This window comes from Oncorhynchus mykiss, chromosome 27 (genome assembly GCF_057628025.1).
Source record: "Oncorhynchus mykiss isolate SJ-2025 chromosome 27, ASM5762802v1, whole genome shotgun sequence".
NCBI lineage: Eukaryota > Metazoa > Chordata > Actinopteri > Salmoniformes > Salmonidae > Oncorhynchus > Oncorhynchus mykiss.
Genome location: NC_143048.1, coordinates 44,552,501 through 44,576,940, shown reverse-complemented (window position 1 = coordinate 44,576,940; position 24,440 = coordinate 44,552,501). Strand labels below are relative to the sequence as shown.

General features: G+C 48.8%; 1 protein-coding gene and 1 long non-coding RNA gene across 3 annotated transcripts in view; both read left to right on the top strand.

Moving 5' to 3' along the window:
* Positions 1–24,440, top strand: part of LOC149971325 (uncharacterized) — a 381,039-nt gene that overhangs the window by 213,335 nt on the left and 143,264 nt on the right. The gene's annotated exons all lie outside the window — the stretch shown is intronic.
* LOC110519585 (small G protein signaling modulator 2) overlaps positions 1–24,440 on the top strand; it is a 238,621-nt gene that overhangs the window by 86,609 nt on the left and 127,572 nt on the right. For both annotated transcript variants that reach the window (XM_036965645.2, XM_036965644.2), the window contains exon 3: positions 3,233–3,401. In XM_036965645.2, the coding sequence (XP_036821540.2) occupies positions 3,233–3,401 (169 nt within the window). The remainder of the gene's footprint in view (positions 1–3,232; positions 3,402–24,440) is intronic.

The following is a 24,440-nucleotide window of genomic DNA, read 5'->3' as shown; positions in this document are numbered from 1 at the left end:
TGAGGATCATATTTAGGTAGCCTTTTCCCCTGTCACATTCTGACCTTAGTTCCTTTGTTTTGTCTTTCTTTTAGTATGGTCAGGGCGTTAGTTGGGGTGGGCAGTCTATGTTCTTTTTTCTATAATTTGGGATTTCTGTGTTTGGCCTGGTATGGTTCTCAATCAGAGGCAGCTGTCAATCGTTGTCCCTGATTGAGAACCATACTTAGGTAGCCTGGTTTCACCTTTGAGTTGTGGGTGATTATTTTCTGTTCTGTGTTTTGCTTCACCGTTCAGGACTGTTCGTTTTTGTCGTTTTATCATTTTTGTTCATGTGTTCAGTATTCGTATTAAATACAATATGGACACCTACCATGCTGCGCATTGGTCTGACATGTCTTACTCCTCGTCTGAGGAGGACGAAGACAAGCGTTACATCCCCATTGTGCTTGGTGGGATCTTGTCTAGGTATAGTTGCCCGCGAGCACTACTCTGAGCTTCACGTTTCCTTTGTTCGCTTTATTGTTTTTGTTTTTTGAGTTTTCTCTTCCTAATAAAAGGGATGGAACCATACCACGCTGCATCTTGGTCCAAGAACAGGATATTAAAGAACAGGATATTAAAGAACAGGATATTTAAGAACAGGATATTAAAGAACAGGATATTAAAGAACAGGATATTAAGGAACAGGATATTAAAGAACAGGATATTAAGGAACAGGATATTAAAGAACAGGATATTAAAGAACAGGATATTTAAGAACAGGATATTAAAGAACAGGATATTAAAGAACAGGATATTTAAGAACAGGATATTAAAGAACAGGATATTAAAGAACAGGATATTAAAGAACAGGATATTAAGGAACAGGATATTAAAGAACAGGATATTTAAGAACAGGATATTAAAGAACAGGATATTAAAGAACAGGATATTAAAGAACAGGATATTAAAGAACAGGATATTAAAGAACAGGATATTAAGGAACAGGATATTAAAGAACAGGATATTAAAGAACAGGATATTTAAGAACAGGATATTAAAGAACAGGATATTAAAGGACAGGATATTAAAGGACAGGATATTTAAGAACAGGATATTAAAGAACAGGATATTAAAGAACAGGATATTAAAGGACAGGATATTAAAGGACAGGATATTAAAGAACAGTATATTAAAGGACAGGATATTAAAGGACAATGTTTTAAGGAACAGGATATTAAAGGACAATGTTTTAAGGAACAGGATATTAAAGGACAATGTTTTAAGAAACAGGATATAAAGAAACAGGATGTTAAAGAACCGTTTTTTAAGAACAGTGTATTAAAGAACAGGATATTAACGAACAGGATATTAAGGAACAGGATATTAAAGAACATGATATTAAGTAACAGAATATTAAGGAACAGGATATTAAGAAACAGGATATTAAGTAACAGGATATTAAGGAACAGGATGTTAAGAAACAGGATGTTAAGTAACAGGATATTAAGGAACTGGATTTTCAGGAGCAGGATATTAAATAACAGGATGTTAAAACTTCTTATGGCTGGGGGCAGTATTGAGTAGCTTGGATGAATAAGGTGCCCAGAGTAAACTGTCTGCTACTCAGGCACAGTTGCTAATATATGCATATTATTAGTAGATTTGGATAGAAAACTTTAGAAAGTTTCTAAAACTGTTTGAATGATGTCTGTGAGTATAACAGAACTTATAGGCAGACAAAAACCTGACAAAAAAATCCAACCAGGAAGTGGGAAATCTGAGGTTTGTAGTTTTTGGTTTACTGGGCTAAAAGGGCGTACAAAAACGAGGTATTTGAACATATATGATGGACTTTATCGAACAAATCAAACATTTATTACTGGGATTCCTGGGAGTGCATTTTGATGAAGATCATCAAAGGTAAGTTAATAAAAATGTATAATGTTATTTCTGACTTCTGTTGACTCTACAACATGGTGGATATGTGTATGGCTTGATTTGTTGTCGGTAAAGCTTTTTTGAAATCTGACACAGCGGTTGCATTAAGGAGAAGTGTATCTATAATTCCATGCATAATAGTTGTATCTTTGATCAATGTTTGGTGTGCTTTCGTCGTAAAGCCTTTTTGAAATCGGACACTGTGGTGGGATTAACAACAAGTTTATCTTTAAAATGGTGTAAAATACTTCTATTTTTGAGGAATTTTAATTATGAGATTTCTGTTGTTTTGAATTTGGCGCCCTGCACTTTCACTGGCTGTTGTCATGTTGATCCTGTTAACGGGATTCAAGCCATAAGAAGTTTTTAACAACAGGATATTTAGTAACAGGATATTAAATAACAGTGCATTCAAGAAGTGTGTTTTTATCTGGGATTTCTACTACTTCCTCTGTCTCCCTCCACCTCTCTTCCTCCACCTTTCCTCCACTTTTCTGTCTTCACTCTCTCCTGTTTCATCTTTCTCCCTCTTTCGTTCCTCTCTCCCTCTTCCTCTTCCCTTTCTCTTTCTCCCTTTTGCCATCTCTCCTCTTTCACCCTCATCCTCTTTGCTGCTCTCCCCTCCCCTCTCTCTTTCCCTCTCTCACCCTCATCCTCTTTGCTGCTCTCCCCTCCCCTCTCTCTTTCCCTCTCTCACCCTCATCCTCTTTGCCGTTCTCCCCTCCCCTCTCTCTTTCACTCTCTCACCCTCATCCTCTTTGCTGCTCTCCCCTCTCTCTTTTCCTCTCTCACCCTCATCCTCTTTGCTGTTCTCCCCTCCCCTCTCTCTTTCCCTCTCTCACCCTCATCCTCTTTGCTGCTCTCCCCTCTCTCTTTCCCTCTCTCACCCTCATCTTCTTTGCTGCTCTCCCCTCCCCTCTCTCTTTCCCTCTCTCACCCTCATCCTCTTTGCTGCTCTCCCCTCCCCTCTCTCTTTCCCTCTCTCACCCTCATCCTCTTTGCTGTTCTCCCCTCCCCTCTCTCTTTCCCTCTCTCACCCTCATCCTCTTTTCTGCTCTCCCCTCCCCTCTCTCTTTCCCTCTATCACCCTCATCCTCTTTGCTGCTCTCCCCTCTCCCCTCCCCTCTCTCTGTCCCTCTCTCTCCTTTTCCCCCGTCACCTCATCCTCTGCTGGGGAGAATAAGATGATATGCGAAAGACACATTTCTGTTGCTTGTTGTAGTAAATGGACAATAAAGTCATCTTCCCTCCCCTCTCTCTCTTTCTCTCTCTATCCTCTCTCCCACTCCCTCTCTCTCGCTCCCTCTCTCCCTCTCCCTCTCTCCTCCAGGCACCATCGAGGCGTGTCTGAGCCACCTGTTGAAGCGGCGAGCGGCGGGCTTCCTGCGTAGCGACAAGATCGCAGCCCTTTTCACCAAGATCGGCAAGGTCAACGCCACGGCGGGAGAGGTGTGTCAGAAGGTCCAGGAGCAGCTCACACAGCAGGCAGAGGTCACCAGGTACTGATTGACCTACTCTATGACCTTTGAACTTTTACCCCTTACACCTGACCCCATAGCACTACCTGTAAAACCACAACCGGAGAAATACAGGAAAAATATGGGAATTCAGTGATGTGGTATTATGTAGCTATACATCTATGGTCTCATGTTTTACTTCCTTATTTACACACCTTCACTGACAGTGTAGCATGGTAAAACCACACAGTGAAGAGACAGTGTAGCATGGTAAAACCACACAGTGAAGAGACAGTGTAGCGTGGTAAAACCACACAGTGAAGAGACAGTGCAGCATGGTAAAACCACACAGTGAAGAGACAGTGTAGTATGGTAAAACCACAGAGTGAAGAGACAGTGTAGCGTGGTAAAACCACACAGTGAAGAGACAGTGTAGCACGGTAAAACCACACAGTGTAGCATGGTAAAACCACACAGTGAAGAGACAGTGTAGCATGGTAAAACCACACAGTGTAGCATGGTAAAACCACACAGTGAAGAGACAGTGTAGCGTGGTAAAACCACACAGTGAAGAGACAGTGTAGCACGGTAAAACCACACAGTGTAGCATGGTAAAACCACACAGTGGAGAGACAGTGTAGCATGGTAAAACCACACAGTGAATAGACAGTGTAGCGTGGTAAAACCACACAGTGAAGAGACAGTGTAGCATGGTAAAACCACACAGTGAAGAGACAGTGTAGCATGGTAAAACCACACAGTGAAGAGACAGTGTAGCATGGTAAAACCACACAGTGAAGAGACAGTGTAGCATGGTAAAACCACACCGTGTAGCATGGTAAAACCACACAGTGTAGAGACAGTGTAGCATGGTAAAACCACACAGTGAAGAGACAGTGTAGCATGGTAAAATCACACCGTGTAGCATGGTAAAATCACACAGTGTAGCATGGTAAAATCACACAGTGAAGAGACAGTGTAGCATGGTAAAACCACACAGTGAAGAGACAGTGTAGCATGGTAAAACCACACAGTGTAGCATGGTAAAACCACACAGTGAATAGACAGTGTAGCGTGGTAAAACCACACAGTGAAGAGACAGTGTAGCATGGTAAAACCACACAGTGAAGAGACAGTGTAGCATGGTAAAACCACACAGTGAAGAGACAGTGTAGCATGGTAAAACCACACCGTGTAGCATGGTAAAACCACACAGTGTAGAGACAGTGTAGCATGGTAAAACCACACAGTGAAGAGACAGTGTAGCATGGTAAAACCACACAGTGAAGAGACAGTGTAGCATGGTAAAACCACACAGTGTAGCACGGTAAAACCACACAGTGAAGAGACAGTGTAGCATGGTAAAACCACACAGTGTAGCATGGTAAAACCACACAGTGAAGAGATAGTGTAGCATGGTAAACCACACAGTGAAGAGGCAGTGTAGCATGGTAAAACCACACAGTGAAGAGACAGTGTAGCATGGTAAAACCACACAGTGAAGAGACAGTGTAGCATGGTAAAACCACAAAGTGTAGCACGGTAAAACCACACAGTGAAGAGACAGTGTAGCATGGTAAAACCACACAGTGTAGCATGGTAAAACCACACAGTGAAGAGACAGTGTAGCATGGTAAAAACACACAGTGTAGCATGGTAAAACCACACAGTGAATAGACAGTGTAGCATGGTAAAATCACACAGTGAAGAGACAGTGTAGCATGGTAAAACCACACAGTGAAGAGACAGTGTAGCATGGTAAAACCACACAGTGTAGAAAGGTAAAACCACACAGTGAAGAGACAGTGTAGCATGGTAAAACCACACAGTGAAGAGACAGTGTAGCATGGTAGAACCACACAGTGAAGAGACAGTGTAGCATGGTAAAACCACACAGTGTAGCGTGGTAAAACCACACTGTGAATAGACAGTGTAGCATGGTAAATCACACAGTGAAGAGACAGTGTAGCATGGTAAATTCACACAGTGAAGAGACAGTGTAGCGTGGTAAAACCACACAGTGTAGGATGGTAAAACCACACAGTGAAGAGACAGTGTAGCATGGTAAAACCACACAGTGTAGCATGGTAAAACCACACAGTGTAGAGACAGTGTAGCGTGGTAAAACCACACAGTGAAGAGACAGTGTAGCATGGTAAAATCACACAGTGTAGCATGGTAAAACCACACAGTGAAGAGACAGTGTAGCATGGTAAAACCACACAGTGAAGAGACAGTGTAGCATGGTAAAACCACACAGTGTAGCATGGTAAAACCACACAGTGAAGAGACAGTGTAGCATGGTAAAACCACACAGTGAAGAGACAGTGTAGCATGGTAAAACCACACCGTGTAGCATGGTAAAACCACACAGTGAAGAGACAGTGTAGCATGGTAAAACCACACAGTGAAGAGACAGTGTAGCATGGTAAAACCACACAGTGTAGCATGGTAAAACCACACAGTGTAGCGTGGTAAAACCACACAGTGAATAGACAGTGTAGCATGGTAAAACCACACAGTGTAGCATGGTAAAACCACACAGTGGAGAGACAGTGTAGCGTGGTAAAACCACACAGTGAAGAGACAGTGTAGCATGGTAAAACCACACAGTGAAGAGACAGTGTAGCGTGGTAAAACCACACAGTGAATAGACAGTGTAGCATGGTAAAACCACACAGTGTAGCATGGTAAAACCACACAGTGAAGAGACAGTGTAGCATGGTAAAACCACACAGTGAAGAGACAGTGTAGCATGGTAAAACCACACAGTGGAGAGACAGTGTAGCATGGTAAAACCACACAGTGGAGAGACAGTGTAGCATGGTAAAACCACACAGTGAAGAGACAGTGTAGCATGGTAAAACCACACAGTGAAGAGACAGTGTAGCGTGGTAAAACCACACAGTGGAGAGACAGTGTAGCATGGTAAAACCACACAGTGAAGAGACAGTGTAGCATGGTAAAACCACACAGTGAAGAGACAGTGTAGCATGGTAAAACCACACAGTGTAGCATGGTAAAACCACACAGTGGAGAGACATTGTAGCATGGTAAAACCACACAGTGAAGAGACAGTGTAGCATGGTAAAACCACACAGTGAAGAGACAGTGTAGCATGGTAAAACCACACAGTGAAGAGACAGTGTAGCATGGTAAAACCACACAGTGAAGAGACAGTGTAGCATGGTAAAACCACACAGTGAAGAGACAGTGTAGCGTGGTAAAACCACACAGTGAAGAGACAGTGTAGCATGGTAAAACCACACCGTGTAGCATGGTAAAACCACACAGTGGAGAGACATTGTAGCATGGTAAAACCACACAGTGAAGAGACAGTGTAGCATGGTAAAACCACACAGTGAAGAGACAGTGTAGCATGGTAAAACCACACAGTGTAGCATGGTAAAACCACACAGTGGAGAGACATTGTAGCATGGTAAAACCACACAGTGAAGAGACAGTGTAGCATGGTAAAACCACACAGTGAAGAGACAGTGTAGCATGGTAAAACCACACCGTGTAGCATGGTAAAACCACACAGTGAAGAGACAGTGTAGCATGGTAAAACCACACAGTGAAGAGACAGTGTAGCATGGTAAAACCACACAGTGTAGCATGGTAAAACCACACAGTGTAGCGTGGTAAAACCACACAGTGTAGCATGGTAAAACCACACAGTGGAGAGACAGTGTAGCGTGGTAAAACCACACAGTGAAGAGACAGTGTAGCATGGTAAAACCACACAGTGAAGAGACAGTGTAGCGTGGTAAAACCACACAGTGAATAGACAGTGTAGCATGGTAAAACCACACAGTGTAGCATGGTAAAACCACACAGTGAAGAGACAGTGTAGCATGGTAAAACCACACAGTGAAGAGACAGTGTAGCATGGTAAAACCACACAGTGGAGAGACAGTGTAGCATGGTAAAACCACACAGTGGAGAGACATTGTAGCATGGTAAAACCACACAGTGAAGAGACAGTGTAGCATGGTAAAACCACACAGTGAAGAGACAGTGTAGCGTGGTAAAACCACACAGTGGAGAGACAGTGTAGCATGGTAAAACCACACAGTGAAGAGACAGTGTAGCATGGTAAAACCACACAGTGAAGAGACAGTGTAGCATGGTAAAACCACACAGTGTAGCATGGTAAAACCACACAGTGGAGAGACATTGTAGCATGGTAAAACCACACAGTGAAGAGACAGTGTAGCATGGTAAAACCACACAGTGAAGAGACAGTGTAGCATGGTAAAACCACACAGTGAAGAGACAGTGTAGCATGGTAAAACCACACAGTGAAGAGACAGTGTAGCATGGTAAAACCACACAGTGTAGCATGGTAAAACCACACAGTGAAGAGACAGTGTAGCATGGTAAAACCACACAGTGAAGAGACAGTGTAGCATGGTAAAACCACACCGTGTAGCATGGTAAAACCACACAGTGGAGAGACATTGTAGCATGGTAAAACCACACAGTGAAGAGACAGTGTAGCATGGTAAAACCACACAGTGAAGAGACAGTGTAGCATGGTAAAACCACACAGTGTAGCATGGTAAAACCACACAGTGGAGAGACATTGTAGCATGGTAAAACCACACAGTGAAGAGACAGTGTAGCATGGTAAAACCACACAGTGAAGAGACAGTGTAGCATGGTAAAACCACACAGTGAAGAGACAGTGTAGCATGGTAAAACCACACAGTGAAGAGACAGTGTAGCATGGTAAAACCACACAGTGAAGAGACAGTGTAGCGTGGTAAAACCACACAGTGGAGAGACAGTGTAGCATGGTAAAACCACACAGTGAAGAGACAGTGTAGCATGGTAAAACCACACAGTGAAGAGACAGTGTAGCATGGTAAAACCACACAGTGTAGCATGGTAAAACCACACAGTGGAGAGACATTGTAGCATGGTAAAACCACACAGTGAAGAGACAGTGTAGCATGGTAAAACCACACAGTGAAGAGACAGTGTAGCATGGTAAAACCACACAGTGAAGAGACAGTGTAGCATGGTAAAACCACACAGTGAAGAGACAGTGTAGCATGGTAAAACCACACAGTGTAGCATGGTAAAACCACACAGTGAAGAGACAGTGTAGCATGGTAAAACCACACAGTGAAGAGACAGTGTAGCATGGTAAAACCACACCGTGTAGCATGGTAAAACCACACAGTGGAGAGACATTGTAGCATGGTAAAACCACACAGTGAAGAGACAGTGTAGCATGGTAAAACCACACAGTGAAGAGACAGTGTAGCATGGTAAAACCACACAGTGTAGCATGGTAAAACCACACAGTGGAGAGACATTGTAGCATGGTAAAACCACACAGTGAAGAGACAGTGTAGCATGGTAAAACCACACAGTGAAGAGACAGTGTAGCATGGTAAAACCACACCGTGTAGCATGGTAAAACCACACAGTGAAGAGACAGTGTAGCATGGTAAAACCACACAGTGAAGAGACAGTGTAGCATGGTAAAACCACACAGTGTAGCATGGTAAAACCACACAGTGTAGCGTGGTAAAACCACACAGTGAATAGACAGTGTAGCATGGTAAAACCACACAGTGTAGCATGGTAAAACCACACAGTGGAGAGACAGTGTAGCGTGGTAAAACCACACAGTGAAGAGACAGTGTAGCATGGTAAAACCACACAGTGAAGAGACAGTGTAGCGTGGTAAAACCACACAGTGAATAGACAGTGTAGCATGGTAAAACCACACAGTGTAGCATGGTAAAACCACACAGTGAAGAGACAGTGTAGCATGGTAAAACCACACAGTGAAGAGACAGTGTAGCATGGTAAAACCACACAGTGGAGAGACAGTGTAGCATGGTAAAACCACACAGTGGAGAGACAGTGTAGCATGGTAAAACCACACAGTGAAGAGACAGTGTAGCATGGTAAAACCACACAGTGAAGAGACAGTGTAGCGTGGTAAAACCACACAGTGGAGAGACAGTGTAGCATGGTAAAACCACACAGTGAAGAGACAGTGTAGCATGGTAAAACCACACAGTGAAGAGACAGTGTAGCATGGTAAAACCACACAGTGTAGCATGGTAAAACCACACAGTGGAGAGACATTGTAGCATGGTAAAACCACACAGTGAAGAGACAGTGTAGCATGGTAAAACCACACAGTGAAGAGACAGTGTAGCATGGTAAAACCACACAGTGAAGAGACAGTGTAGCATGGTAAAACCACACAGTGAAGAGACAGTGTAGCATGGTAAAACCACACAGTGTAGCATGGTAAAACCACACAGTGAAGAGACAGTGTAGCATGGTAAAACCACACAGTGAAGAGACAGTGTAGCATGGTAAAACCACACCGTGTAGCATGGTAAAACCACACAGTGAAGAGACAGTGTAGCATGGTAAAACCACACAGTGAAGAGACAGTGTAGCATGGTAAAACCACACAGTGTAGCATGGTAAAACCACACAGTGGAGAGACATTGTAGCATGGTAAAACCACACAGTGAAGAGACAGTGTAGCATGGTAAAACCACACAGTGAAGAGACAGTGTAGCATGGTAAAACCACACCGTGTAGCATGGTAAAACCACACAGTGAAGAGACAGTGTAGCATGGTAAAACCACACAGTGAAGAGACAGTGTAGCATGGTAAAACCACACAGTGTAGCATGGTAAAACCACACAGTGTAGCGTGGTAAAACCACACAGTGAATAGACAGTGTAGCATGGTAAAACCACACAGTGTAGCATGGTAAAACCACACAGTGGAGAGACAGTGTAGCGTGGTAAAACCACACAGTGAAGAGACAGTGTAGCATGGTAAAACCACACAGTGAAGAGACAGTGTAGCGTGGTAAAACCACACAGTGAATAGACAGTGTAGCATGGTAAAACCACACAGTGTAGCATGGTAAAACCACACAGTGAAGAGACAGTGTAGCATGGTAAAACCACACAGTGAAGAGACAGTGTAGCATGGTAAAACCACACAGTGGAGAGACAGTGTAGCATGGTAAAACCACACAGTGGAGAGACAGTGTAGCATGGTAAAACCACACAGTGAAGAGACAGTGTAGCATGGTAAAACCACACAGTGAAGAGACAGTGTAGCGTGGTAAAACCACACAGTGGAGAGACAGTGTAGCATGGTAAAACCACACAGTGAAGAGACAGTGTAGCATGGTAAAACCACACAGTGAAGAGACAGTGTAGCATGGTAAAACCACACAGTGTAGCATGGTAAAACCACACAGTGGAGAGACATTGTAGCATGGTAAAACCACACAGTGAAGAGACAGTGTAGCATGGTAAAACCACACAGTGAAGAGACAGTGTAGCATGGTAAAACCACACAGTGAAGAGACAGTGTAGCATGGTAAAACCACACAGTGAAGAGACAGTGTAGCATGGTAAAACCACACAGTGTAGCATGGTAAAACCACACAGTGAAGAGACAGTGTAGCATGGTAAAACCACACAGTGAAGAGACAGTGTAGCATGGTAAAACCACACCGTGTAGCATGGTAAAACCACACAGTGGAGAGACATTGTAGCATGGTAAAACCACACAGTGAAGAGACAGTGTAGCATGGTAAAACCACACAGTGAAGAGACAGTGTAGCATGGTAAAACCACACAGTGTAGCATGGTAAAACCACACAGTGGAGAGACATTGTAGCATGGTAAAACCACACAGTGAAGAGACAGTGTAGCATGGTAAAACCACACAGTGAAGAGACAGTGTAGCATGGTAAAACCACACAGTGAAGAGACAGTGTAGCATGGTAAAACCACACAGTGAAGAGACAGTGTAGCATGGTAAAACCACACAGTGAAGAGACAGTGTAGCATGGTAAAACCACACAGGGTGGTCACCCATAAAATTATTAAATTCAATCCAAAAGTTATACAAACATGTCCAAACCCCTTGTCTCTACCATATATGGTTAAAAAAGTTAACGATGATTTACTCAATGAGAATTTAGCAGGATTTAGAATGAATGGAATGACATCACAGCATGATCAAAATGTGGTGACTGCTCCATAGAACCCTGTTTCTGCTCCATAGAACCCTGTGACACTGCTCCATAGAACCCTGTGACTGCTCCATAGAACCCTGTGACACTGCTCCATAGAACCCTGTGACACTGCTCCATAGAACCCTGTGACTGCTCCATAGAACCCTGTGACACTGCTCCATAGAACCCTGTGACACTGCTCCATAGAACCCTGTGACACTGCTCCATAGAACCCTGTGACACTGCTCCATAGAACCCTGTGACACTGCTCCATAGAACCTTGTGACACTGCTCCATAGAACCCTTTGATACTGCTCCGTAGAACCATGTGACACTGCTCCATAGAACCCTGTGACGCTGCTCCATAGAACCCTGTGACACTGCTCCATAGAACCCTGTGACACTGCTCCATAGAACCCTGTGACACTGCTCCATAGAACCCTGTGACACTGCTCCATAGAACCCTGTGACTGCTCCATAGAACCCTGTGACACTGCTCCATAGAACCCTGTGACTGCTCCATAGAACCCTGTGACACTGCTCCATAGAACCCTGTGACTGCTCCATAGAACCCTGTGACTGCTCCATATAACCCTGTGACACTGCTCCATAGAACCATGTGACACTGCTCCATAGAACCATGTGACACTGCTCCATAGAACCCTGTGACTGCTCCATAGAACCCTGTGACACTGCTCCATAGAACCCTGTGACTGCTCCATAGAACCCTGTGACGCTGCTCCATAGAACCCTGTGACACTGCTCCATAGAACCCTGTGACACTGCTCCATAGAACCCTGTGACTGCTCCATAGAACCCTGTGACTGCTCCATAGAACCCTGTGATACTGCTCCATAGAACCTCTGACACTGCTCCATAGAACGCTGTGATACTGCTCCATAGAACCCTGTGACACTGCTCCATAGAACCCTGTGACACTGCTCCATATAACCCTGTGACACTGCTCCATAGAACCCTGTGACTGCTCCATAGAACCCTGTGACTGCTCCATAGAACACTGTGATACTGCTCCATAGAACCCTGTGACACTGCTCCATAGAACCCTGTGACACTGCTCCATAGAACCCTGTGACTGCTCCATAGAACCCTGTGACTGCTCCATAGAACCCTGTGATACTGCTCCATAGAACCCTGTGACACTGCTCCATAGAACCCTGTGATACTGCTCCATAGAACCCTGTGACACTGCTCCATAGAACCCTGTGACTGCTCCATAGAACCCTGTGACTGCTCCATAGAACCCTGTGATACTGCTCCATAGAACCCTGTGACACTGCTCCATAGAACCCTGTGATACTGCTCCATAGAACCCTGTGACACTGCTCCATAGAACCCTGTGACACTGCTCCATAGAACCCTGTGATGCTGTTCCGAGGCAGAACTGAGCTAACTTCGAATGTCAACTGACAAGTTAACTAGTGGCTGCAGTTTTCGTGAGTGAAAACATGGCTTTTTCAAAAATGAAATCCACTGAATACAAAACTAAATGGGAACTAAATAGATATTTATTTACAAAGATAACAGACTGAATTTCAATATCCACCCTCTGTGGAGACAACCTGTTCCTGTTTTCATTGTGTATTTCTGAGTCTTTCCCTTTAAATCGCCATAGAAACGGCCCCTCTCAATGTAGATTGATTGCGGTTACAGACAATGAAAGCCAAGGATCTGGAGGTGGAAATGACAAAAGTATCAAGTTGATTTTGATTGGTCCAACCAGCTGTAAATGACTTCAAATGGTACCACCTCCCAACACCAAATATGGAAGAGATACAACTGAGAGTGGTGCAGTCTTAACTCTCAACGGTCACAGCAAATTAACGTTCTTTATTTCATCAACACTGTCAAGTACAGGTATATTAACGTTATAATATTATAGAGAATAATCTAATGATTCATTCTAGGTCATTTATAATGACATGGGGCAAAGAAAACTATGTTTTGACATTCATTTCGTTGCACCCTCTTGAATTGCCCTGTTTTTCTCTACATTGTACAGCAGTGAGTGAACGCCCTATACACAGCGAAGAAGACTAACTAAATCAATATTGGGGAGTCTCTTCCTACACCTGTCCAGGTGTGTGTTTACCCAAGCCCAGCGTCTATTTGTGTTGTACACACACACACACTTCGATAAGCTGCTACACATGGCCACTGAGCACTCTGGGACTGAGAGGGAAGCTGGGCTTAATGGAGGAAGAGATGGGGGGAGGGGGTTGGGGCAGAGAACACACACACACACACACACTCTTCCTCTTGTCTTGTCGCAGTCATGCAGCTGTGAATGTAGAAACAGAATATGTAGATTATATTGTAGATTTTTGTAGAGTGATGTGTCCCAAATGAAATGTTGTTTAGTGGTATATAGCTGTATCGCCCCCTGAACACCCCCTCCAATAACACCTCACACTCAATCTCCCCCCGAACCTCTCCTCACCTCCCCCACCTCTCCTCCCACACCTCACCCACCACACCTCTCCTCACCTCCCCCACCTCTCCTCCCACACCTCACCCACCACACCTCTCCTCACCTCCCCCACCTCTCCTCTCCTCACCTCCCCCACCTCTCCTCTCCTCACCTCCCCCACCTCTCCTCCCACACCTCACCCACCACACCTCTCCTCACCTCCCCCACCTCTCCTCCCACACCTCACCCACCACACCTCTCCTCACCTCCCCCACCTCTCCTCTCCTCACCTCCCCCACCTCTCCTCTCCTCACCTCCCCCACCTCTCCTCTCCTCACCTCCCCCACCTCTCCTCACCGCACCTCTCCTCACCTCCCCCACCGCACCTCTCCTACCCTCCCCAATCGCATCTCTCTTCACCTCCCCCACCTCTCCTCTCCTCACCTCCACCACCTCTCCTCACCTCTCCTCACCTCTCCTCACCTCCACCACCTCTCCTCACCTCAACTCCACCACCTCTCCTCACCTCTCCTCACCTCCACCACCTCTCCTCACCTCCCCCACCTCTCCTCTCCTCACCTCCCCCACCTCTCCTCTCCTCACCTCCCCCACCGCACCTCTCCTCACCTCCCCCACCTCTCCTCTCCTCACCTCCCCCACCGCACCTCTCCTCACCTCTCCCACCTCTCCTCTCCTCACCTCCCCCACCGCACCTCTCCTCACCTCCCCCACCGCACCTCTCCTCCCCCACCTCCCCCACCGCACCTCTCCTCACCTCCCCCACCTCTCCTCTCCTCACCTCCCCCACCTCTCCTCTCCTCATCTCCCCCCCCCGCACCTCTCCTCACCTCCCCCACCTCTCCTCACCTCCCCCACCGCACCTCTCCTCACCTCCCCAACCGCATCTCTCCTACCCTCCCCAACCGCACCTCTCCTCACATCCCCCACCGCACCTCTCCTCCCCCACCTCCCCCGCCGCATCCCTCCTCACCTCCCCCACCTCTCCTCACCTCCCCCACCTCTCCTCTCCTCACCTCCCCAACCTCTCCTCTCCTCACCTCTCCCACCGCACCTCTCCTACCCTCCCCAACCGCACCTCTCCTCACCTCCCCCACCTCTCCTCTCCTCACCTCCCCCACCTCTCCTCTCCTCACCTCCCCAACCGCATCTCTCCCACCCTCCCCAACCGCACCTCTCCTCACATCCCCCACCGCACCTCTCCTCCCCCACCTCCCCCGCCGCATCCCTCCTCACCTCCCCCACCTCTCCTCACCTCCCCCACCTCTCCTCTCCTACCCTCCCCCACCGCACCTCTCCTTCCTTACAGCACCTCTCCTCCCCCATCTCACCTCTCCTCCCCTACAGCACCTCTCCTCCCCTACAGCACCTCTCATCCCCCACCTCTCCTCCCCACCTCACCTCATCTCCCCCACAGCACCTCTCCGCCCTCACAGCAGCTCTCCTCCCCCACAGCACCTCTCCACCTCACCTCTCCTCCCCCACCTCTCCTTCCCACCTCACCTCGTCTCCCCCACAGCACCTCTCCTCCCCCACCTCTCCTTCCCACCTCACCTCGTCTCCCCCACAGCACCTCTCCTTCCCACCTCACCTCGTCTTCCCCACAGCACCTCTCCTCCCCCACCTCTCCTTCCCACCTCACCTCGTCTCCCCCACAGCACCTCTCCTCCCCCACCTCTCCTTCCCACCTCACCTCGTCTCCCCCACAGTACCTCTCCTCCCCCACCTCTCTTTTCCACCTCACCTCGTCTCCCCCACAGCACCTCTCCTCCCCCACCTCTCCTTTCCACCTCACCTCGTCTCCCCCACAGCACCTCCCCTCCCCCACCTCTCCTTCCCACCTCACCTCGTCTCCCCCACAGCACCTCTCCTCCCCCACCTCTCCTTCCCACCTCAACTCGTCTCCCCCACAGCACCTCTCCTCCCCCACCTCTCCTTCCCACCTCACCTCTCCTCCCCCACAGCACCTTGTCTCCCCCACAGCACCTCTCCTCCCCCACCTCTCCTTCCCACCTCACCTCGTCTCCCCCACAGCAGCTCTCCTCCCCCACAGCACCTCTCCTCCCCCACAGCACCTCTCCTCCCCCACAGCACCTCGTCTCCCCCACAGCACCTCGTCTCCCCCACAGTACCTCTCCTCCCTCACAGCACCTCTCCTCCCCCACAGCACCTCTCCTCCCCCACCTCTCCTCCACCCACCTCACCTCTCCTCCCCCACAGCACCTCTCCTTCCCACCTCACCTCGTCTCCCTCACAGCAACTCTCCTTCCCACCTCACCTCGTCTCCCCCACAGCACCTCTCCTCCCTCACAGCACCTCTCCTCCCTCACAGCACCTCTCCTCCCCCACAGCACCTCTCCTCCCCCACCTCTCCTCCACCCACCTCACCTCTCCTCCCCCACAGCACCTCTCCTTCCCACCTCACCTCGTCTCCCTCACAGCACCTCTCCTTCCCACCTCACCTCGTCTCCCTCACAGCACCTCTCCTTCCCACCTCACCTCGTCTCCCCCACAGCACCTCTCCTTCCCACCTCACCTCGTCTCCCTCACAGCACCTCTCCTTCCCACCTCACCTCGTCTCCCTCACAGCACCTCTCCTCCCCCACCTCACCTCTCCTTCCTCCCCGCCCTCTCCTTCCTTTCTCCTTCCCCTCCACACTTCTCTTCCACTCTCCTTCCCTTTATTAAAAATTATTTAACCTTTATTTAACTAGGCAAGTCAGTTAAGAACAAATTCTTATTTACAATGACGGCCTACCCTAGCCGCCCTATGGGACTCCCAATCACGGCCAGATGTGATACAATCTGGATTCGAACCAGGGACTGTAGTGACTCCTCTTGCACCATCCTCTCCTGTCCTTCCCCACTTCTCCTCCCCCCTCCCTCATCTTCCCCTCTCATCTCCCCTCAGCTCTCCTTCCCCCTCACCCATCCTCGGGACTCCATTGCTCGGTTACTCCCGTTGCCATGGCGACATCATCATTGTACCGTGACCATCATCGCTGGCGAGAGAAAGAGAAAAAGGGAGAGGAGGAGAGAGATAAGAATGTGAGAAGAACAGACAGATGAGAGAGGTGAGAGTGTGTGAGATAGCAGAGAGAGAGAGAAGAGAAAAGAGAAAGATTTTTATTTTATTGAGAAAAAAATATTTATTTGGCCCAAATACTTACACCATTAAAACAAACTTTATTTCATTTTAACAGACTGGAAAGTTAAAATCAAGCCCCCCCCATCCACCACACATAGAACCCCCCCTGACGCCCCATACCCCAACAAAGTCCCCCAGACAGTTCACCAGCCCCTCCATAGACAGTTCACCAGCCCCCCCATAGACAATTCACCAGCCCCCCCCATAGACAGTTCACCAGCCCCCCCATAGACAATTCACCAGACCCCCCCCATAGACAGTTCACCAGCCCCCCATAGACAATTCACCAGCCCCCCCCATAGACAGTTCACCAGCCCCCCCCCCCATAGACATGCTCTAGTTTCAGACAGTTCACCAGCCCCCCCCCATAGACATGCTCTAGTTTCAGACAGTTCACCAGTCCCCCCCCCCATAGACATGCTCTAGTTTCAGACAGTTCACCAGCCCCCCCCCCCCCCCCCATAGACATGCTCTAGTTTCAGACAGTTCACCAGCCCCCCCCATAGACAGTTCACCACCCCCCCATAGACAGTTCACCAGCCCCGCCCACAGACAGTTCACCAGCCCCCCCCCATAGACATGCTCTAGTTTCAGACAGTTCACCAGCCCCCCCCCCCCCCCCCCATAGACATGCTCTAGTTTCAGACAGATCACCAGCCCCACCCCCCCCCATAGACATGCTCTAGTTTCAGACAGTTCACCAGCCCCCCCCATAGACAGTTCACCTGCCCCCCCCCCCCATAGACATGCTCTAGTTTCAGACAGTTCACCTGCCCCACCCCCCCCCATAGACATGCTCTAGTTTCAGACAGTTCACCTGCCCCCCCCCCCCCCCCTTAGACAGTTCACCAGCCCCCCCCCATAGACAGTTCACCAGCCCCCCCCCCCATAGACAGTTCACCAGCCCCCCCCATAGACAGTTCACCAGCCCCCCCCCATAGACAGTTCACCAGCCCCCCCCCCCATAGACATGCTCCAGTTTCAGACAGCTCACCAGCCCCCCCATAGACAGTTCACCAGCCCCCCCATAGACAGTTCACCAGCCCCCCCCCCCATAGACAGTTCACCAGCCCCCCCCCCATAGACATGCTCCAGTTTCAGACAGTTCACCGCAGCCCCCCCCATAGACAGTTCACCAGCCCCCCCATAGACAGTTCACCAGCCCCCCCCCCCCATAGACATGCTCCAGTTTCAGACAGTTCACCAGCCCCCCCCATAGACAGTTCACCAGCCCCCCCATAGACAGTTCACCAGCCCCCCCCATAGACAGTTCACCAGCCCCCCCATAGACAGTTCACCAGTCCCCCCCCCCCCTAGACAGTTCACCAGCCGCCCATAGACAGTCCCCCCCCCCCCCCCCCCACACACACACACAAGTCTGGTTCATCCTTGGGAGCAATTTCCAAACGCCTGAAGGTACCACTTTCATCTGTACAAAGAATAGTACACAAGTATAAACACCATCTGTCTCCTAGAGATGAACATACTTTGGTGCGAAAAGTGCAAATCAATTCCAGAACAACAGCAAAGGACCTTGTGAAGATCCTGGAGGAAACGGGTACAAAAGTATCTATATCCACAGTAAAACGAGTCCTATGTTGACATAACCTGAAAGGCCGTTCAGCAAGGAAGAAGCCACTGCTCAAAAAACGCCATAAAAAAGCCAGACTACGGTTTGCAACTGCACATGGGGACAAAGATTGTACTTTTTGGAGAAATGTCCTTTGGTCTGAGGAAACAAAAATAGAACTGTTTGGCCATAATGACCATCGTTATGTTTAGAGGAAAAAGGGGGAGGCTTGCGAGCCGAAGAACACCATCCCAACCTTGAAGCACGGGGGTGGCAGCATCATGTTGTGGGGGTGCTTTGCTGCAGGAGGGACTGGTGCACTTCACAAAATAGATGGCATCATGAAGTAGGGAAATTCTGTGGATATATTGAAGCAACATCTCAAGACATCAGTCAGGAAGTTAAAGCTTTGTTGCAAATGGGTCTTCCAAATGGACAATGACCCCAAGCATACTTCCAAAGTTGTGGCAAAATGGCTTAAGGACAACAAAGTCAAGGTATTGGAGTGGCCATCACAAAGCCCTGACCTCAATCCCATAGAAAATGTGTGGGAAGAACTGAAAAGTTGTGTACGAGCAAGGAGGCCTACAAACCTGACTCAGTTACACCAGCTCTGTCAGGAGGAATGGGCCAAAATTCACCCAACTTATTGTGGGAAGCTTGTGGAAGGCTACCTGAAACGTTTGACCCAAGTTAAACAATTCAAAGGCAATGCTACCAAATATTTATTGAGTGTATGTAAACTTCTGACGCACTGGGAATGTGATGAAATAAATAAAAGCTGAAATAAATCATCCTCTCTACTTTTATTCTGACATTTCACATTCTTAAAATAAAGTGCTGATCCTAACTAACCTAAAACAGGGAATTTTTTACTAGGATTAAATGTCAGGAATTGTGAAAAACAGAGTTTAAATGTATTTGGCTATGGTGTATGTACACTTCCGATTTCAACTGTACACACTCCAGTTTTAGCCAGCCCCAGCAACACAGCTCTGGGGTCCCTACATCCCACCCCCAGCATCCCATGTTTTCTGGTCTTCCATATTGACATGTTTACCTGCCCCACCAGGCAGTCCCTACTCCTATTAGCTACAGTATACTGAGGCCCTCCAACATATAGGTTCACAGACAACCCCAACCCTAGACCTGTGCACCATCCGTCAGATCAGAAACACCCTGACCAACCTGGCACAAGAAAAACATGCTGCTCTGTCTCCTCCTTCCCACAGAACAGACACCCCCCTCCCACAGACACCCCCTCAGACACCAGACACCCCCTCCCCCAGACACCCCCCTCCCACAGACACCCCCTCAGACACCCCCCTCCCCCAGACACCCCCCTGATGGATCAAGGTGTTCGTAGTGATAGCCCCGTGAATAATCCTTCACTGTAGACCACTAACACACTTCTCTATGGGAGGCTAATACAGGGAGCGCCAACATCCTCTCAGGGAAGAGGCCGGTCACAAACCCCCCCCCGGCCCCGGCCACCCCGTTGCCCTCATTCCACGCAGCTGGTCCTTCTGAGTCACCTTCACAGCCACTGCACGCAGAGCCTTGTTGCTGGCTGTGCACAAGGCGCCCATTCCACCATCACCCTCCTGGTATTCTCCTGCAGCGGCAGTAATGGTGAAAGGAGGTAGGTCTGTGTCATTCGTGGTTAGACGGTCCAGTCATTCGTGGTTAGACGGTCCAGTCATTCGTGGTTAGACGGTCCAGTCATTCGTGGTTAGACGGTCCAGTCATTCGTGGTTAGATGGTCCAGTCATTCGTGGTTAGATGGTCCAGTCATTCGTGGTTAGACGGTCCAGTCATTCGTGGTTAGACGGTCCAGTCATTCGTGGTTAGATGGTCCAGTCATTCGTGGTTAGATGGTCCAGTCATTCATGGTTAGACGGTCCAGTCATTCGTGGTTAGATGGTCCAGTCATTCGTGGTTAGACGGTCCAGTCATTCGTGGTTAGACGGTCCAGTCATTCGTGGTTAGACGGTCCAGTCATTCGTGGTTAGATGGTCCAGTCATTCGTGGTTAGATGGTCCAGTCATTCGTGGTTAGATGGTCCAGTCATTCGTGGTTAGACGGTCCAGTCATTCGTGGTTAGACGGTCCAGTCATTCGTGGTTAGACGGTCCAGTCATTCGTGGTTAGACGGTCCAGTCATTCGTGGTTAGACGGTCCAGTCATTCGTGGTTAGACGGTCCAGTCATTCGTGGTTAGGCGGTCCAGTCATTCGTGGTTAGACGGTCCAGTCATTCGTGGTTAGATGGTCCAGTCATTCGTGGTTAGACGGTCCAGTCATTCGTGGTTAGACGGTCCAGTCATTCGTGGTTAGATGGTCCAGTCATTCGTGGTTAGACGGTCCAGTCATTCGTGGTTAGACGGTCCAGTCATTCGTGGTTAGACGGTCCGGTCATTCGTGGTTAGACGGTCCAGTCATTCGTGGTTAGATGGTCCAGTCATTCGTGGTTAGATGGTCCAGTCATTCGTGGTTAGACGGTCCAGTCATTCGTGGTTAGACGGTCCAGTCATTCGTGGTTAGACGGTCCAGTCATTCGTGGTTAGACGGTCCAGTCATTCGTGGTTAGATGGTCCAGTCATTCGTGGTTAGATGGTCCAGTCTCTACCTGTTCCCCAGCAGCTCTCCGAACGAGCCCAGTAGTGCAGCTCAGACCCCCTTCCACCACCTGCTGCAGCAGCCTGGTTGACTTAATGGAGGAAACAGCCGCCATGTCGCTGACCGATTTCCACACAGACTCTTCTTAGAGGTCACCCAATTTAGTGAACCTTACTCTCACAAGCCCGGCCAGCAAGCTGGCAGAGGTCACCACTCTGGTCTGGATGAGTGGATCGTCTTTTTCCACACCAAAAGCAGAGCGCGGTAGAACGGAGTAAATGGCTGACATATTGACCTGCTCCATATTCCACAGGAATGTGTGTGCCTATCATACCCAAGGTCCCCTGCTCTCCTCAGAACAGCCCAAGCCGTATCTCTCCAGCACACTCCTTGTCCTTCAGAAGACTCTGTGCAGCTTGTAAAGAGAAACCTGTCACTCTGGATCCAAATGCCCACCAGCCCCCTCGTGCAAAGGGAGGTGTAACGTTGCTGCGCGCTGTTCGGTGTTGGCCAGACCGAAATAAATCCATCAGTAACCTCTGTAGTTGTTTGACGAGACTCTGTGGGGGATACAACACCATCAGTCTGTGCCAGTGCATTGTAGTGGCCAAGTTGTTAGGGGACTGGGAAAGGAAAGGGAAAGGGGGATACCTAGTCAGTTGTACAACGAAATGCCTTCCACTGAAATGTGTCTTCCTCATTTCACCCAACCCCTCAGAATCAGAGAGGTGCGGGGGGCTGCCACATAATCGAAATCCACGTCTTCGGCGCCCGGGGAACAGTGGGTTAACTGCTCAGGGGCAGAAGATTTTTACCTTTCCCCCCGATAGACATGCACCTGAGTAGAAGTCCATAGTCATCCTCCTCATCTCTGCTGGATCCAACGTCAGAGACACTGAAGGACGCCGTAGATGGAACATCTGCTTCTGCTGCTCCGACTTCCTCTCCAGGTTGAAGAGGAACGCACTCAGAGCATCCACGTCCGTCAGGGTGGCCACCCGACTTCCTCTCCAGGTTAAAGAACATCCTCGGAGCGTCCATGTCTGTCAGGGTGGCCACCCGACTTCCTCTCCAGGTTGAAGAACGTCCTCGGAGCATCCACGTCCGTCAGGGTGGCCACCCGACTTCCTCTCCAGGTTAAAGAACGTCTTCGGAGCATCCACGTCCATCAGGTTGGCCACCCGACTTCCTCTCCCGGTTAAAGAATGTCCTCGGAGCATCCATGTCTGTCAGGGAGGCCACCCTACTTCCTCTCCAGGTTGAAGAATGCACTCAGAGCAACCATGTCTTTCAGGGTGGCCACCCAACTTCCTCTCCAAGTTAAAGAACGTCTTCGGAGCATCCACATCCGTCAGAGTGGCCACCCGACTTCCTCTCCATGTTAAAGAATGTCCTCGGAGCATCCATGTCTGTCAGGGTGGCCACCCGACTTCCTCTCCAGGTTGAAGAATGCACTCAGAGCATCCTGTTATAGCTCCAGAACCATGTTATAGCTCCAGAACCCTGTTATAGCTCCAGAACCCTGTTATAGTTCCAGAACCCTGTTATAGCTCCAGAACCCTGTATAGCTCCAGAACCCTGTTATAGCTCCAGAACCATGTTCCAGTTCCAGAACCCTGTTATAGCTCCAGAACCCTGTTCCAGCTCCGGAATCCTGTTATAGCTCCAGAACCATGTTATAGCTCCAGAACCCTGTTATAGCTCCAGAACCATGTTCCAGTTCCAGAACCCTGTTCCAGTTCCAGAAAGAACCCTGTTATAGCTCCTGAATCCTGTTATAGCTCCAGAACCATGTTATAGCTCCAGAATCCTGTTATAGCTCCAGAACCCTGTTCCAGTTCCAGATCCCTGTTATAGCTCCAGAACCCTGTATAGCTCCAGAACCCTGTTATAGCTCCAGAACCATGGTCCAGTTCCAGAACCCTGTTATAGCTCCAGAACCCTGTTCCAGTTCCAGAACCCTGTTATAGCTCCAGAACCCCGTTCCAGTTCCAGAACCCTGTTATAGCTCCAGAACCCTGTTCCAGTTCCAGAACCCTGTTATAGCTCCAGAACCCTGTTCCAGCTCCAGAACCATGGTCCAGTTCCAGAACCCTGTTATAGCTCCAGAACCCTGTTCCAGTTCCAGAACCCTGTTATAGCTCCAGAACCCTGTTCCAGTTCCAGAACCCTGTTATAGCTCCAGAACCCTGTTATAGTTCCAGAATCCTGTTCCAGCTCCAGAACCCTGTTCCAGCTCCAGAACCCTGTTATAGCTCCAGAACCCTATTCCAGCTCCAGAATCCTGTTCCAGCTCCTGAATCCTGTTCCAGCTCCTGAATCCTGTTCACTCATACACTACAGCCCTCCTATTCCCGTCTCTTACTGAACTCATACACTACAGCCCTCCTATTCCTGTCTCTTACTGAACTCATACACTACAGCCCTCCTATTCCTGTCTCTTACTGAACTCATACATTTACAGCCCTCCTATTCCTGTCTCTTCCCCCAGTTATTGCAGCCCACTCTTGAAGCCTCCATTAAAAGGAATGAAAAGGAAAAGCAAGAAACCCAACAGAGGGAACAGACAAGGGAAAGATATCCCCCTGTGATGCATGATCAGACCCATCAGGATCAGACCCATCAGGATCAGACCCATCACGGTCAGACCCATCACGGTCAGACCCATCAGGATCAGACCCATCAGGATCAGACCCATCACGGTCAGACCCATCAGGATCAGACCCATCAGGATCAGACCCATCACGGTCAGACCCATCAGGATCAGACCCATCTGGATCAGACCCATCAGGATCAGACCCATCACGGTCAGACCCATCAGGATCAGACCCATCTGGATCAGACCCATCAGGATCAGACCCATCAGGATCAGACCCATTTGGATCAGACCCATCACGGTCAGACCCATCAGGATCAGACCCATCTGGATCAGGCCCATCAGGATCAGACCCATCAGGATCAGACCCATCACAATGAGACCCATCAGGATCATACCCATCAGGATCAGACCCATCAGGATCAGACCCATTTGGATCAGACCCATCAGGATCAGACCCATCATGGTCAGACCCATCAGGATCAGACCCATCAGGATCAGACCCATTTGGATCAGACCCATCAGGATCAGACCCATCTGGATCAGACCCATCACAATGAGACCCATCAGGATCAGACCCATCAGGATCAGACCCACCACAATCAGACCCATCACAATGTGACCCATCAGGATCCGACCCATCACAATGAGACCCATCAGGATCAGACCCATCACAATCAG